General features: G+C 38.8%; 1 protein-coding gene across 1 annotated transcript in view; it reads right to left on the minus strand.

Annotated features, from left to right (window-relative positions):
- Positions 1-18,182, minus strand: part of LOC143028284 (CD109 antigen-like) — a 90,393-nt gene extending 72,211 nt beyond the window's left edge. Inside the window, exons 1-9 of the mRNA XM_076190148.1 lie at positions 18,164-18,182; positions 17,766-17,987; positions 13,923-14,103; positions 12,764-12,932; positions 8,225-8,295; positions 7,496-7,678; positions 4,709-4,882; positions 676-900; positions 31-153 (exon numbers count right to left, since the gene is read on the minus strand). Coding sequence (XP_076046263.1) covers positions 31-153; positions 676-900; positions 4,709-4,882; positions 7,496-7,678; positions 8,225-8,295; positions 12,764-12,932; positions 13,923-14,103; positions 17,766-17,956 — 1,317 coding nt within the window. The 5' untranslated portion in view covers positions 17,957-17,987; positions 18,164-18,182. The remainder of the gene's footprint in view (positions 1-30; positions 154-675; positions 901-4,708; positions 4,883-7,495; positions 7,679-8,224; positions 8,296-12,763; positions 12,933-13,922; positions 14,104-17,765; positions 17,988-18,163) is intronic.
- Between the last annotated feature and the right edge of the window lie 234 nt (positions 18,183-18,416).

The following is an 18,416-nucleotide window of genomic DNA, read 5'->3' on the forward strand; positions in this document are numbered from 1 at the left end:
AGACAACAAAAGGAAGAGAAAAATTATTACCTCAATTTCTGCAACAGTTACACGGGAACCGCTTTCCAGCCCTGCCACAGCCTTAACAATTAACTTTGAACTTCTTAGTTTCTCCTCACTTAATGGTTGTAGATCATGGTAAGACACTGCCACCTAAGTAACAATAAACAAAATTCAACCTCTATTATTCTTAGTAAATATTGATTAAATATACATGTCTCATCACTGATAACTACAATATTTCATTTCTTACACTTTGATATATATTTATATTCAGATATCTTAAACGAGGCAGTGGCAGCTCAAGAGTCTGATGAAATGGAGGACTGCAGATGTACACTACATAGTATCAACACACAAATTCCTTGTAAGGTATCCCTGAGAGAAACAAAATTTGTAGCTCTATGAAATGTTATGCATGTTAACACTGTTGTATGTTTGCAGTCCCCAATTTTATCTCAACATAAGCCACCACTGCCTGGATGTTTGTATGGGGTTCAAGAGACCAGCCATCCAGCATTTCATGTCATTAGGATCTTGTCTGCCATCTCACTGGTGCTGAATGATAGGCATTCTTACTCTACTTCAACATTTTTCCTCATTTACATCTTAAATCATCATCACATCTTAAGTGCTCTATGAACTGAAAATACAGTCCCAGAGAGATTTACTTACTGCACCATCAAAAGGCATTCCAGGTTTGACGACAAATGGTGGTGAGCCAATAAATCGGCAATGAACTGTTGAGTTGATAATTTTAGCATGGGAATACCCTGTGTTGTTTAGTGCCATAAACACTTCTCGTAGCTCAGCCTCAACGCGAACCTCTGTACCATCTAATCGAGGTACAACTCGCCCAATCTCTTCCATAGGGAAATTGAACTCGTGTTCCCCATCAAACTGGAAAACAAAACTGACAATGAGTATTTATGCAGTGTAACATAGCCTTATCATTACTACATACACATAATTTTACCAATCACATTTTTCCCTTTGAAAGTGGTCTTTCTACCACCATGACTATAAAGTTCGTACTCACAGCTCCTAAGGGGAAAATGAAGTAGGAACTAACATTCTTCCTGTATCAATTGTTTGTGACTGATCACAAACTACTGATACACTAAAGGGATTAGTTTTGGCTTCCTTTTCTCCAACAAAGAGCAAATACAATCCCCAAAATCATAAGATAATAAATACTGTACATATATACAAATATATACACATGCATCAATGGACATCTCATCTGAAAACAAATACACAAACATTAAAAAACCTAGTTAACCACCTGTCCCTCGGCAATTAGGGATCAAGAATTGTCCTGTCCCTAGCCAAATAGTTTCGGTTAAACAGTGTGCAGTATGGAACACCTCTTACACAGGATTCAACAGCCAATGCTGTCTGAGAAGTATGGTAGGAGTTACAAGGTTGGATAAAGTGAGGAATGAGGAGGTGAGGAGAGCAGGGGTGGAAAAGAAGTTGAGATATAGGGTTGATGACAGCATATTGGGATGATTTAGACACATGGAAAGAACGAGTGAAGAAAAATTAGTAAAACGAAAGTGTGGAAGGCAGAGGTGGAGGGAGTGAACATGAGGGGCCGACTGAGGATGAGATGGATGGATGGGGTAAAAGGGGCACTGAGCAAGAGGGGGTTGTCTATTGAGGAAGGGTGGGAGTGGGCAGAAGATAAGGGTGAATGGAGAACAGTTGTGTATGGATGATGCTGTGATGCTTGGAAGGGAGTGGGTGGGAGATGGGCAGTTAGGGAGTGATTACATATGCACATTAGAATGATGGAAATTGTAAGAGACCATAAGGCCTACACTAGGTAGTTCCATATCCATTACCACCTGTCATCCCCATCCATAAAGTTGTCTAACCATTTCTTAAAACAAGCAATAGTTTCAGCACTCACTACATGGTTACTAAGTCTATTCCATTCATTGACCACCCTATAAGTAAACCAGTTTTGTCTATTTCTTTCTTAAATCTAAATTTGTCCAATTTCCATTACTGCAAGTCCTGCCCTGTTGTTTTAATATGATGACCTTATTTGCATCACCCTTATTAAAACCTTTGATCCACTTAACACCTCTATTAGATCACACCACACTCTGCATTTTTCCAGAGCATAAGTTAGGTACCTAAGCATCTCTTCATAAGTTAAATTTCTGAGCCCATGTATCATTTTGGTCATTCTTCTCTGTACAGATTCGGACAGAGACCAAAACTGTACTGCATAGTCAAGGATAGGTCTAATGCTAGATAGAATTTGATCATTATCTCTGCACTTCTATTCATAACTGTCCTAGCAATGAAACCTAATGCTCTGTTAGCTTTATTCCTGGCTCTAATGCACTGTTTCCTGGACATAAGCTCAGGACTCACTAGAACTCCCAAGTCTCTCTTGCACTCAATTTTCTCTATAAAATGTTTTATCTAAGCTGTATCTGCTTTCAGGGTTGTGTATACAGTATGTATGCTAGGATGGTTACAAACAAAATTGCAAATGTAGTTATCAATCTATCTGGCAATAGCTAGGCCCATCCTTGACTATGTGGAACAGTTTTGATTCCCATCCTATGGAATGTATATAAATTCACTGGAATCAGTATAGAGAAGAATGACCAAAATGATACATGGGCTCAGAAATTTACCTAACGAAGAGAGGCTTAGACACCTTAACTTACACTATGGAAAGACTGAGTGCAGGATGAACTAACAGCAGTATTCAAGTGGGTCAAGGGTTTTAACAAGGGTGATGCTGTAAGGTCATCATATTAAGGCAACAACAGAATTTGCAGTAATAGATTTAAATTTGACAAACTTAGATTTAAAGAAATAGGCAAAAACTGGTTTAACAATAGAGTGGGTAATGAATGGAATAGATTTAGTACTCATGTAGTACAGTCAGAAACTATTGGTTATTTTAAGATGGGGATGATAAGTGGTAATGGACATGGAACTGCCTAGTGTAAGCCTTATGGTCTCTTGCAGTCTCCTTTATTCTTATAGTTTCATGTTCAATGCAGTAAAACAAAGCATATCCATAGCAGGGCCCTGCAACTTCATTTACATGGTGACCCTGCCTCATCCCCTCATGTAAAAATAGAGAAGACAAAGAGTAATCCCTTCAAGTACCATCAAAATATAGTCCATTCACAAACATTTTCTACTCACATCTATCTCTTGCCCACTCCCTCCCCTGCCTGAAAGACCTTTCCCTTTTCCTCAAGACCCCTTTCACCCAATCTATACATCTCATTCTTAGTCTTTCCCTAAATTTCAGTCCATCCATCTATGCCTTCCACACTCTTTTTGCTATCTTTCTCCATTCATTGTTTCCATGCGCCCAAACAATCCCAGTATTCTTCCATAAGCTCTATCTGCCAGCTTCCTTTCAACTCCTTTCTACTCACCTTATTTCTCACTCTATCCTTGTAACCTTGCCACCATAGTTCTCAAACACCTAAATATCTACTTTCTGCTTTCTTAACAATACATACATATACCACAGGCTTTTTCCCCCCTTACATGGGAGATAGCCAAAAGACAATGACATAAAATCTACTCCCACCCATTCCATCCCCACATACTCCACTCCCATCCACCCCACTCCCTCCTTCTTATCTGGACTCCTACTGGATGACGGGTCATCCCTGCATCTCGCCCACTGCCCTGGGTCTGAAGCAGTGTTGCTAGACACAGAACATCCACAGAAAGGATGTTTCATTAAATTGGTGACTTTCTTTGTCCCCTCCTCTCTTGTTCTCTTATATTCCATGTTTCTAACCCATACAGTGCTGTCAGCACAATCACTCCTTCATACAATCTTCTCTTAGCCTCCATTCCCAAATGTCTATTTCTCATTACACATTTTAATCCTCTAAAGCATGGACTTGTTTCTCTCAATCTACATTCTATCTCCAACTCCACTTCTCCCTTTCCTGACACATTTGCACCCAAGTATCTAAAACTATCCATTTCCTCCAGTCTCTCTCCCTTAATATTCACTTCCAGTTTGCTGCCACTTTCCCCCTTTATACATCTCATCACCTTACTTATACCCACATTTATCTTCAACACTCCCAAACTCTGTCACTAACTTCCTCAATCCCTCCCCTGATCCTGCTACAACCAGTGTCATCAGCAAACAACAACTGCCTTATCTCCCACTTTTTTCAATTTTCTTTAACCATCTTCAATCCCCGACCCATTACCCTTGCATTTACCTCTTGCACCACCCCATCCATGTATAAATTGAGCAGCCAAGGCAACATAATACATCCCTGGTGAAGTCCCACCTTTACCTCAATCCACTCACTCTCTCCATTTCTGATTCTAACATATGCTCTACTACTCTCATAAAAACTCTTGACTGCTCTTAGCAGCTTTCCTTCTATCCCATATATCTGCAATACCTCCCTCAGTGCCTTCCTGTCTACCCTGTCTTAAGCCTTTTCTAAACCCATAAAGGCCCAAAAAACATCCTTACCTTTTTCTAAAGCTTTCTTGCATATCTGCCCTACCACAAATATCTGATCTATGCAACCCCTACCTGTCCTAACCCACACTGTTCCTCACCAATTACTCCTTCTTTTCCTCTCCTAATCCTCTCAATATCTTACAATCCTTAACAATACATGAACAAAATACTCATGCATCACGTGCGAATAATATTTAATAAAAATTAACCAGAATAACTTACGATTTCAACTACTTCTTCCATGACATATGTCCATGAAGTGCTCAACTTGTTACGAGCAAAGAGTTTAATGGTTGCATTGCCATATACACCTTTATCATTAGCAAATTCACCACCAGCAACTCCTGTAACAGCTTCATCTGTTTCAAGGAAATATTTAGACATGAAGATCTTGACCTGAAAAAGACAAAAATTTCATTAAACTTATTCAAAGAGTATGACACACATACATACATATACCAACAGCTTTTTACCCCTTACAAGGGAGGTAGCCAAAAATCAAAGGCATAAAATCTACTCCCACCCATTCTATCCACACATACTCCACTCCCATTCACCCCTTCCTTCCCTCTTATCTTGGCTCCTACAGCATGATGGGTCATCCTTACATCTTGCCCACTGCCCTGGGTCAGAAGCAATGTAGCAAGAGACAACACATCCACAGAAAGTCTGCATCATTTAATCAGTGACCCCTCTCTGTCCCTTCATGCAGAAAAAGAGAAGACAGGGAGAAATTCTTTCAGGCTGCATCAAAATATCATTCACACTTACTCCTTCAACCCCCATCCCACACCCATTCCCTTCCATGCATCACAGCATCATCCATACACATTCTCCACTCACCCCTATCTTCTGTCTTTTCACTTCCTTCCTCAACAGACATTCCCCTCTTTCCCAATGCCCCTTTTACCCCATCCATCCATCTCATCCTTGGTCACCCCCTCATGTTCACTCTTTCCACACCTCTTTTACTAATCTTTCTTCACTCATTCTTTCCATGTGTCCAAACCATCCCAATACTCTTTCATCAACCCTATCTCCCAACTCCCTTTCCACCCCTGCTCTCCTCCTCACCTCCTCGTTTCTCACTCTATCCAGCCTAGTAATCCCTACTATACTTCTCAGGCATTTCATCTCAAACACATTTAAACTCTTCTTCTCTTATGTTTCATGTTTCTGCCCCATGCTATTGGCACAATCACTCCTTCATACAATCTCCTCTTAGCATCCATTGCCAAATGGCTATTTCTTATAATATGAAAAGAATTATGATAGCATGGTATGAATGAAGGGAGGACTCATCTTCCAACTCCCTTTCCAACCCCATTCTCCTCCTCACCTCCTCATTTCTCACTCTCTCCAGCCTAGTAACCCTTACCATATTTGTCAGGCATTTCATCTCAAATACATTCAAACTCCTCCTCTCTCATGTTCCATTTTTCTGCCCCATACAGTGCTGTTGCCACAATCACTCCTACATACAATCTTCTCTTAGTATCCATTCCCAATGTCTATTTCTCATTACACTTTTCAATCCCCCAAGGCATTTATTTGCTTCTCTCAATCTACATTCTACCTCCACCTCCATTCCTCCCTTTCCCACCACATTTGCACCCAGTATCTAAACCTATCCACTTCTTCCGGTCTCTCTCCCTTAAGACTCGCTTCCAATTTACTACCACTCTCTCCCCTTGTACATATCATCATCTTACTTTTACCCACATTTATCTTCCACTTCCTTCTTTCACACACCCTCCCAAACTCCATTGCTAACTTTCTTAATCCCTCCTCTGATCCTGCCAAAAGTGCAGTGTCATCAGCAAACAACAACTGGCTTATCTCCCATTTTTCTGACACACAAGGCTGAAATTACTAAAAATACTGAAGTGGGTGTCTCACTAGCACAAATGGAAGAGTAAACTTTTACTTGCTTGTAATACTAAGGTTTACATTTACATTAAGAGATGAAGCAAGGGAATTGTATATGAGTGCATCAGTGTTGACACACGAGATTCCAGGAAGCTGCAACCCACTATATTTCTATGGAACACATCATGGGGATTGTGCCTGTCAGGACTGTTGCACACATCTACAGATCCCACTTCATGGGAAATTGTATTGTTATAACACATTTGTAAATGTACACTTTAAACCCACTATTGGAGACATAATACCAGGACAAGAGGCCCATATATTTTGACTACTATCTGTAGTCCTCTTCAGCAGAATGGGTCCTCTTTCTGCTGAAGAGGACTATAGACAGTAGTCAAAACATATGGATCTCCTGTTCTTCTGAGATTATGTCTCCGATAGTGGGTTCAAAGTGTACATCCCACTTCATCTTCACCATGAGCCAATACTGGTGCTTTGGGTGATAAAGGAGAAATTTTAACAGGACAGCAGGTCAATCAATCTGTTAACCCAGGTCTCTTGGAGGAGACCCACAGCTCCCAGGTAACCAGCAAAAGACACCAGACTGGCTTATAAGTTACTCAAGGTAAAGATATGCTGTTGTCTGGGTATGACTACAATAGGGCAGTGTAGGATGAAGTGTTCAATCTTGTGTGTGGTGATTGCACCTGAGGCAATTTGATTTTGTAGCTGAGACACTTTTGTGTTATCATTATATTTATGTATATGAACATGAGCTGTTATCAGGTAGAGTCCTATCAAAAACACTGTGGATGAAGGCATTCCTATCCCCCACCACACTGGTGGGTAATGTGAGTAAAAGAAAGAATATTCTGGGTGGTACGGGTGTGTATAGCCCTGGTAATGAGAAATTTGAGGAATGAGAAGAATTTTGGCATGTGGCATGATGTAAATGCACACATGGAGTTTTGGAAGGAATGTGAATGGAGTGGTGATGGGGGACCTAAATACTATAGCAGGAGATAAGCCAGTGAATGCACTAATATGAAAATATAGTGTGCCAAACAATATCAAAGAAAATGTTTGAGATGTATTCTAAAAGAAAATTAAATTAACGAGGACGTAAAAGAGACAAACCTCAAATCGTGGAGTGTACCACTTCTCTACTTTGATCTCCTTTGACTCCTCTTGACCATTGACGAGAGCCTTAATTGTCCACCATCCAATTTTTGGCAAGAATGGTAATTCGAAGCTCATGGAAACAACACCAACATTGGTTGGACGAGAAGGCCAACGACGCATCACATAGCCGTCAGGATCCTAGAATCACCAGTTTTCAGTTAAATGTACCATTCTTAGATTAGTAATCATCTTCACCACCACAATTTTCTCAAAATTTAATTTTTTTTTCAAGAGAGCTCCTCAAACTTTTTCCCGGCAACCTAAATAATTTTCTGTCACCTGTGCTCCACATGCCAAAAACACAAAAATATACTGGTATTATTACATATAACTACAACAATATGTACTCATTTTGGAGACATTTGTAGTCATTTGTTAGGCTTAATTCTATATTACTCCACATCATAAGAGTACACCTGCTCTGATGAATGTGCAATGGCAAAAATGAGATGAAATAAATTTAAGCTACCTTCAAACCTCATTACTCAGTGAAAAGCCTTTTATACAATTGATCCATTTTAGCATATAATTTGAAAGTACTATTCTTAATAATAAACAAATACATTATATATCTCATCAACTTTCAATAGATATACAAATTATACTAAAAGGCCTCTAACCCTTCACAAGGAGGGTGGCCTAATCCAACTGAATATACACACAACCCATACTGAATATACACACCATGACATAAACATCTACTGGATCATCATAGGGCTTCAGTTCTGTGGTTAACAAGATGATCCGAAAACGAACTGAAAAGAAAAATAGACATGACCAGCATAAAAGAGCAGAGAGAAAAATTATTATTTTCCTTTCTTTTTCAACATCATGGTACATAAAAAATCCAATCTCACCACCTCATAAATAAAGGGTCATCCACCACTGCTTGGGTCACATGCAATACTGTGAAGTACAGTTCTACCATTGCAGGGCCTAACAGCAAGAGCTGGTCTATCCCCACACCTTCATCATATGGCAGCCCTCTCCTCATCCACTTAGAATAATTTATGAAGAAGATAATAACATCACTTCAGCCACAATTCTTTCATCCCTTCACAACCTCTCTCCAACAACTCCATCGTTTGCACCAACTTTTACATAAATATACCATATACATAGATTTATACAGGAAACCAAACTATTACCACAAATCATACCAATTACATTCAGAGACCATCACTACCAAAGAAGACAAAACAACACAAAGGTGAACTAATAATCCTAAGGCACAAATGTATACCTTCATCCACAAAGACAAAAGAAACTAAACAATTACAAATGGACATTACCATAAAAATAATTAAAATCCAAACAAGAATACAGAAAACAACATATATCACAAACATCTACACACCACCACCATGCAGAAGACACAGAACACCTTTCTACAATGCCACACACCAGCAACCCCTAGCTAGCAACTCAACATTTCTTCCATGAGTGACTTTTAGGTCTACCTGGAGGCCATTGCTAGTTACCTGGGAGCTGTGGGTCTCATGCAAGAGTGGAGCATGGAGCAATAGACTGATTAACACTCCACCTACCATATCAGTACCCAAAGGTTAACACTATATCAGTACCCAAAGGTTAACACTAATCATTCAATGACTTAACACACCACATACCACCCCATATGGCTCCATACACAAACAGCACACCAACAAAGAAACAAATCCTTGACCAATTTGAGAGAGAGAGAGAGAGAGAGAGAGAGAGAGAGAGAGAGAGAGAGAGAGAGAGAGAGAGAGAGAGAGAGAGAGAGAGAGAGAGAGAGAGAGAGAGAGAAAGAAGAGAGAGAGAGAGAGAGAGAGAGAGAGAGAGAGAGAGAGAGAGAGAGAGAGAGAGAGAGAGAGAGAGAGAGAGAGAGAGAGAGAGAGAGAGAGAGAGAGAGAGAGAGAGAGAGAGAGAGAGAGAGAGAGAGAGAGAGAGAGAGAGAGAGAGAGAGAGAGAGAGAGAGAGAGAGAGAGAGAGAGAGAGAGAGAGAGAGAGAGAGAGAGAGAGAGAGAGAGAGAGAGAGAGAGAGAGAGAGAGAGAGAGAGAGAGAGAGAGAGTTAGATTGCAAGACCATCCATAAAATTGTCTAACCATTTCTTAAAACAAGCAATAGTTTCAGCACTCACTACATGGTTACTAAGTCTATTCCATTCAAAAGAACCTTTTTTGTTTGCTTGGGTAACGACACCAGCAAGAGCAGGAAAATAAAAAATGGAGTTCCACAAGGATCAGTCTTGGCTCCAACACTTTTCAACATCTATATGAGTGATATGGCCACCACAACCTCCAGAAAGTTTGGATATGCAGACGATTTTGCAATGGCCTACCAATCAAACAAGATTGAACAGCTAGAAAATACAATATCAGAGGACCTGCAAACAATACAAAAATACTTTGAGAAATGGTATCTGCAAATGAACACAAACAAAACTGTGTCAACACTGTTTCACCTAAACAATAAACAAACTGACAAAACTCTGGATATTAAAATAAACAACCAAACCCTCCCAGCCGACAAAACCCCCAAGTACCTTGGTATAACCCTAGACAGGACTCTAACATATAAAAAGCATATAGAAAACACAGCGCACAAATTGAACAAAAGAAACTGCTTGATCAGAAAACTAGCTGGAACCACCTGGGGAGCAAAACAAACAGTGCTTAAAACCGCAGCACTTGCCCTGTGCTACAGTGTAGCAGAATATGGGGCCCCAGTGTGGGCTCAGAGTGCACACACAAATAAAATTGACAATAAACTCCACGCAACCATGCGGATAATATCAGGGGCCATTAAACCAACACCACTCATTTGGCTGCCAACGATGAGTGGCATAGCACCACCAAATATACGACGTGAGGATGCCATACAAAAACAACACCAACGCATAGACAACCTTCCAGCAGATATACCCCTCAAACAAATAATGGAGGAGGCCCCACTAACAACGAGGCTAAAATCAAGAAAACCTTTCTTTAAAACAAAAAACGAAAATTTCAACCTAAAAGAAGCCTGGCAAGAAGAATGGACAAGGAAACTACCCAGTGGGGGAAACTTAGTAACAGACCCTACCGAAATACTACCTGGATTTTCCAACCTAACCAGAAGAGAATGGACACAAGCCAACAGGCTCATATCACAACAAGGCAAAACAGCCGTTAACCTGCATCGCTGGGGCTACAAAGACTCCCCAATGTGCCCATCTTGTCATAATTCGCCCCAAGATACAGACCATCTCGTACTGCACTGCCCAATCACAGCAGTGCCAGGGGGTTACCAGACTATCTATGAAGCAAATCAAACATTCATAGACTGGCTAGCAAATACAAAGTTGGAGGTGTAAGAAAGCCATACGATACTACTACTACCACTCTATTTGTAAACCAGTTCTTACCTATTTCCTTCTTAAATCTAAATTTGTCCAATTTAAATCCATTACTGTGAGTCCTGCCTTGTTGTCTTAATATGATGACCTTGTTTGCATCACCTTTGTTAAAGCCTTTGATCCACTTGAACACCTCTATTAGATCACCCCACACACTGCATCTTTTCAGAGATTATAAGTTAAGGTATCTAAGCCTCTCTTCATGAGGTATACTTCTGAGCCCATGTATCATTTTGGTCATTCTCCTCTGTACTGATTCTAGTGATGTCCATTCTATAGGACAGAGACCATAACTGTACTGCATAGTCAAGGATGGGTCTAACACAAGACAGTTTGATAATTGTCTCTGCACTTCTCTTCGTAACTGTCCTAGCAATGAAACCTAATACTCTGTTAGCTTTATTCCTGGCACTAATGCACTGTTTCCTGGATTAAGATCAGGACTCACTAGAACTCCCAAGTCTCTCTCACACCCAGTTTTCTCTAAAAACGTGTCAGCTAAGCTATATCTGATTTCGGGGTTGTGTAGCCCTACATTTAACATCCTGCTCTTTGAGATACTGAAGTCCATTTCCCATTTCACCAACCATGTGAACAATCTAAGACCTTCCTGCAGAATCTCTGCTTCTGACCTAATTAGGTATCTATTTTAGTGTCACCTGCAAACTTACTAACATCACTATTAATTCCATTGTCCAAGTTGTTTATCTGCATAATGAATGATAAGGGACCCAAAACCAAGCCCTGGGGAACTCCACTAGGAACACTCCCCCATTTGGATTTTACACCTGTAGCCCTAAAGGGGACATTCCTAATAAAAGCAAAAGCATATGAGGGTCTGGGAGGAGTTTTCCAAACAGAACCCTAAATTTTGGTCCTTATAATGTGTGTGGATGTGATACAGATGAGAGTTAATGGGAAGAGATAGGCAGTATGTTTGTGAGAAGATGGATGTGTTGGCACTGAGTGAAACTAAAGTGAAAGGGAGGGGTGAGTTTTAGTTTGGGAGTGTAGCTGGGTTTCAGGAGTGAAGAGGGGACGAGGGCGAGAAAGGGTGGCTATACTAGTAAGTGAAGAGACAGGTAAACATGTGATGTAGTGGAAGGAGGTTTCTTCAAGGTTAATGTGGATGAAGATAAAAGTGAGAAGAGAGAAGTGGGTTTTTGTAGTGCATGAGTCTGGTACTGAGAAGAGTGTAGAGGAAAGGGAGGCTTTTTGGATAGCTTAAACGAGTCCATGGAGGGTTTAGGGAAAAATGTCAATGTACTGTATTGGAAGACCTTAATGCTAAGGTAGGAAATGAACCAACAGAGTGGTTGGGAAGTGTGGAATTCCAGGAAAAAATAGTAGTGGCGAGTTGATGGAGATGTGTCTAGAGTTGATGATAGCAAATACAGTTTTTGGAGGAAAGACTTTCAATCTGTTTGACTACTTCTACCTTAATAATTAAGAATTCTTCATCCCAACAGAAATTAAGATCATGGCCAGGTACTTATCTAACCTTAGTAAACACCATGAAAAAAATAACTACAATGAAAAATAAAAATGGTTCAACCCCTACTTCTAAAATGAATAGCATCATCTGGAGATAGCCAGAAAACATACTTCTAGGTTATAGCAGGGGAGTAGCTGTACAGGTGAAACTGTCTTGCAATAAATAAAACTATTAAACTATGCTATATTGGGTTCATGATATCCATTCTTGACTGAGAAAATTTGTATACACAAGCTAGCTATGATAAATTGAAGAGTAGGAGATAGGACTTAACAAGTATTGCATTTTTCCTGCATACTACAATTAGGTAAATGCATGCATTAATGAAACTAAATCAAGATTTCTTACCTATTTGTTCCCCTGTATATACAGGTCTGTTTGTCTGGATAAGAATGGTCAAAAACTTCCTTGAAAAATATAATTCAGTCTCATTGAAGAAAAGAGTACCACCAACTGTCCCAGGAAAGTTGCCCTCCAGACGAAGACGATAATGACCATCTGCACTTGTCTTGGGTACCTGTCGGATGGAGATTTTAGTTTAGACAAGTTGTACTTGATAAAGAATAAAACAAAGAAATCTCTCTTACATTTACACTACTGTTTTGCCAAATCAACCTTAGGTAATCAATGCCTAAAATCTAGACTGCATGGAAGTAACATGTGTTGAAATATATACACATGCATATCAAAGGTTTTTTCCTCCTTATAAAGGGGGTAATAATAATAATAACAATAATAATTACAACAACAATGGGGAGCACTTGGAGTGCACTCAGAACATTAATGGTCACGCAGGAACTATTTCTGAAATAGCATTGTAAGAGAATCACAACCTGGCACGAAATGCCATGTTCAGTGGAAAGTGCTGAATGCAGGGAGAGTTTCTGATTGAGTTCTTTGGGTTTCACACGAAGCACATGAGCACTGTGATGCGAGTACCATGCAGGTTGAAATTTGGTGTCTTACTTTTCTTCTTCTTCATTGAAGAAGGAACAAATAAAAATAATATTAATTTGGAGTACGCTCAGAACATTAACATTATGCACAAATTTTATCAACAGTCATGAGGGTCCTGCACGTATTTCTACTATTATTATGATATCCAAATTAATTATGTCCTTGTGGCAATTTTTCAACATTACACATACAATAACAATATGTCTATTCATTCACTAGACTAGCCTGCTCTTATGCTGCTAATCTAGTTCCATCAAAACAATCTTCATGTGATCCTCAATCTGATAATGCTTTCTTCAGTAAAAGAAAAGTCCTGTTGCCCTTCCTGGATTCAAGTACAGTAGGTAAATACAAAACCAAAATACTTCTGTACTGATGCAGTATCATTTACCCTCACTCCAAATACTTCCCTTCTCTTGTAATGCACAGAATGTTCAGCAAAATACATCCACTTTGCATTTTACCATGGAAGGTACACTAATTTGATTCAGTTTACAGGGGGAAACAGAACTTGCCTTTTAGTACTTGTATATTATCACTGGATCCTAACCTGCATCAGTAAAGTTTCCGGATAACCTTTGATAACAGACTTGCTATCATTTTCAAGTTCAACACCATCTTTCTGCAGTGCAGCACGGACTTCCACAGGATGATCAAGATGTAGAATAGAAACGACACATCGGTACAGTGAGCCTGGACGAAGAAGACGTGGTGCCAAAATCATATGAGTCCTGTAACAATCAAACACTATGTTATTACCTAGTAGTATCTTACAGGCCTGAGCCTACCTTATATCCAATCAATATATTAAACAATGATGAAGCATACCAACAGGACATCACTGTTCATTATGTCAAATGTAGAGAAAATTAACAAATAAATAAAATAATCAACTGGCAGACAGCACAGGATATCACTTACACATCTATCCAAATCTTCAATTTTTTAACAGTACATTTCCTGCCCTGACTTTTCTTAGGAGAAAAATACTGATAGGGGGATTAGTCCCCTCCAACTTGTTTACTTATCTTCTACAAAACATGCAAGAACATGGCAACAGCATTCTTCTCTTCCACACCACAAGGGTATAGGAAAAGGAAGGGATGATAATAATGGTATAATAACAATACCTGTTGGCTTAAATTTCAGTAAATGGAAAACCCAAAGCACCAAAGTGGCTGGCAATAGTTTCCAGGCCTTCACACAGATACCACCATCCCACCCTTTTCCTCCACTCTCAACTTCCCCTCCACCAAAAAACTATCCTACACTCCCTGCACTCTCTCTTCTGAAAACATCCACTCTTCCTATCCTTCCTTTAGATACTACTACATAATCCATTAATACTATATAAGCATCCCTTTCATCCACTACCCTTTCCCATGTATAATTTTGTTTGCCTCTTAAACTTTGTATTTGCTATTATCAACTCCCTTTCTAAACTCAACAATCATTCTACAAAAGATTCTTACCTGTTACTCCATCTATTGGCTCATCCCCAATTCTAGTAATTTGATCCCAACATTACATTTACTTTCCTTCCAAAACTCTTTAAACACTAACTAAAATCTATCCTAACAGCCTCCCATTCCTCTTCACTTTTCTCAATTAGGTCCATATGCACTAACAAGACCTATTTATCCCACACCAGTTTTACCTTCGCCCATTCCACCACACACATTCCTATCTAATAACTTCCCAGCAGAGCCACTCTTTTCACCCGTCACTCCTTCATCACTTCTGACACTCCCTACCACACTCCTAAACTCAAAATCACCCCTCCCTTACAACTTAGTTTCACTTAACACTAACATATTCATCTTTTTTCTCACAAATTGCCAATGTCTTCCCTTTTACCCTCATGTGTACCACAACTACACATATCTAATGACAATTTTTAGGGTTCTGGTTGGAGTTCTCCCAGACATTTTCCTGTGAACATACAGAAAGCAGGATCCCTTGTCCTATTACTCAATCCCATTTAGCCATCTTTTACATCATGCATGAGAAAATGCTGTGGTAGAATTCTCACTCCCTGGGTGAGAGGTAGTCATAAAAGTGTTAAAGGAAAGTTTCATGGGAAGACTATATAGGAGGGGCAGCTGTAGTGTGAAAGTAACATTATCCTTCAAGTTTAAATTTTACTCTAACAAAAACTAACAATCTGCGGTTCCTGACTGAAGAGATGCCCCAAAACAATCCCTAAAGTATTGACTGCACATTACCATGCAGTTCATACACCAGTATGGAGAAAACAACAATTAAACAAAAACACAACAAAACTAATCAAAACACAAAGAAAATTAGGAAAAATAAACTAATGGAAAACTGTTAATGATAAACTGTAGTGTTGTATAAACCTTCAAATACTAAAAATGAAAATCCCTACCCACCCATAAACTGATAGATGTAACATAAGGGAAAAGGTTTGGTCCCCATACAAAGTGTAGGATATAAGCAAGATAGGGAATGCAAAGGGCAACAATCAAACTGGTTTCATGCCTGATAAATACACCATACAAGGTCTCCCAACACTGAAATTTCAAAGAAAAAATGGGGATATGACCACAGTATTCAGGTCACTAAAATGGACAGATTACATTAACAGAAGAGAACTCTTGATTAGGGATATTGTAGAAGAATTTTAAGAGGTCATGAGAACAAATTAAAAAAAGATTGCATGTCCAAAGGGTGTAAAGAAATAATTTTTCTATATAAATACATTAATACTTGGAATAGCTTAGATGTTATAGCCCAAACTGGAACAATACAAGAATTTAAATCTAAATATGATAATTGGAAATCAAGTAGGAACTGTTGTGAATTTGAGGCTAGGTACGATAAACTGGAGAGTAGAAGACAGGACCCAATGATTGTTGCTCCTTCCCTGTATACTAGTTAGGTAAATACAGTCTAAAATTTTAAAAAGATCACCAAAGTATCATAACATTATCTACTTTCCTATTGGTAATTATGTGGGATATTAATTCTTTCATTTGTCATCCTTGTAAAGAGATCTTGAAGTGTAACTGGAAAATTTTCTCATCCATATATTGCTGATTTATCTATGGTACACATTAGTCCAGCAGATTTTAGTAACTACATTAACTAGCCCATGATGCTAAACAAGTTTCTTTTATCTAAATGATAAATTTGCACAGTCCACATTGACAAAGTTAAAATTGTCTATCATTTTATTGTAATATTTCTAGTGCCAGCCCCTTTTTATTTTAACCAAATAATGGGAGTCTATTATGTTCTTTCTGCACATGAAATTCATTCAAATTGTTCTAGTAATTTCAACATTGCATACATAATGATCTTATATTTGAGTTTTTCTATTCATTATACATGGAAAAAAAATACAAAGATCTAATGACAAGTACAATATACCTGGGCCATGCCTAGAACTCAATATTTTGGGTATTATTTCTATCCTGGGGAGTTTACTTATTTCTATTTCTACTAGAAATTTTTCATAAACAGAGCATCTTTTATGAACAGACAAGCAACTAAGTTTTATTATACAAAACATGATAATGTAATATATATGAATAAAGTATTACATTTTCATTTTTTTAATTCATTAAAGCATTACTACCATTATATTTTTTCTCCTTGACACTTCTGGGGGACATGTGAGGTTTTTGAGGGAGCAATGTCTAACCCCCTCCCCCCTACCAATGCCTTAGCTATATGCCTACAACATACCTTCTAAGAGAAGAAAAATGATAAAAGTCCATTCAAATTCATTGTGTACCAATATACACAAAAATCATACAACAAGCCATATATAATGGGTAACTATGGAAGAAATATTCATCATACCTGTCATTAGTAGGGAATCATCTATGAAGTGAACATTATTTTTACTTCCTCAATAAGCACCAGGAAATATTAAAGGCAAATCTGAATGGAATATATAAATTATTTATTAAATATTCAAAAGTAGCATTTACCCACTACCTAACATTTCCTTATTAAATTAATAACACCCAAAATACTGCTGGCCTAAATTGTGAGCCAATAATGGGTGTGTCTCAGGAATATGTAAGAGTAGCATTTATAAACCACAGAAATACAACACATTTCACAATATATGATAAACATCAAAAGTCCAAGTGACTCTAAGGACTCCTATATTTCTATTTGAAAACATATTTCATATATAATTGCTTCAAATAAAATATAAGACAAACGTGTTTAATATTAATTATAATATAATAATGGCTCTGCTTTCTCTTCTTGCCCTCTTGTCCTTCATATAAATTTCTTCCTCATAGGCTGTGAATAAATGTAATAACATGCTATCTAATCAAGGTTTGGAGTTTGGGCGGTTCCCATGCACGCTACCTGTTTTCCTATGAGTAAAAAACAATTACACATAACTTACGGATGGCTGAAGCGATTTCGTAGTCTATTATTTTGTTTCTCCCTCAACCGTCTGTCAAATCCGTACGGGAGGCCTCGTGGGTCATCCTCGGGTCGTCCTAAATCCTGACTTTGACTTGGTAAAACGCACAAGATAAGCACGAAGCTAAATAACGCCTTTACGAAAGGCGTAGCGCTTCCTGCCGTCGCCATTGTTTACCCTCAACTCCGTCCTCTTCGATGCCTGTTGAAGAAAGCTATCAACCACTTGCGATCACGGTCTCCTTAAAGAACAGTACACTATCTTATCATTCGTTATTCTCTAACACTATGACATTTAATAATGACATTAGTCACCTAACTTCAAAGATAAAACGACAATCTAAATTAAGAAGGAGGGGCAACTAAGTGGGTACACACCTTTTTCCAGACACCTGCGATTCAAACTGTAGGTGAGGAAAAGTCATACGGAGAGGTGAACACAACTCTGGCTTCGGCTTCGTTTTGTTTATGTTTCCTGCTGTCACATATTTCTTCTTTAACCCTTCACGACCTATACGTTTTTATGGCTGCCACCAGGGGATTTTATTCAGATCCGGTATAACGAAAGGGTTAAATGTGTTTTGATTCTGTTACTGCTACCCCACTCGAAACACTCGTGTCGCCGCCAAAC

The sequence above is a fragment of the Oratosquilla oratoria genome, chromosome 9, assembly GCF_046742065.1.
Source record: "Oratosquilla oratoria isolate Oo_2021 chromosome 9, ASM4674206v1, whole genome shotgun sequence".
NCBI lineage: Eukaryota > Metazoa > Arthropoda > Malacostraca > Stomatopoda > Squillidae > Oratosquilla > Oratosquilla oratoria.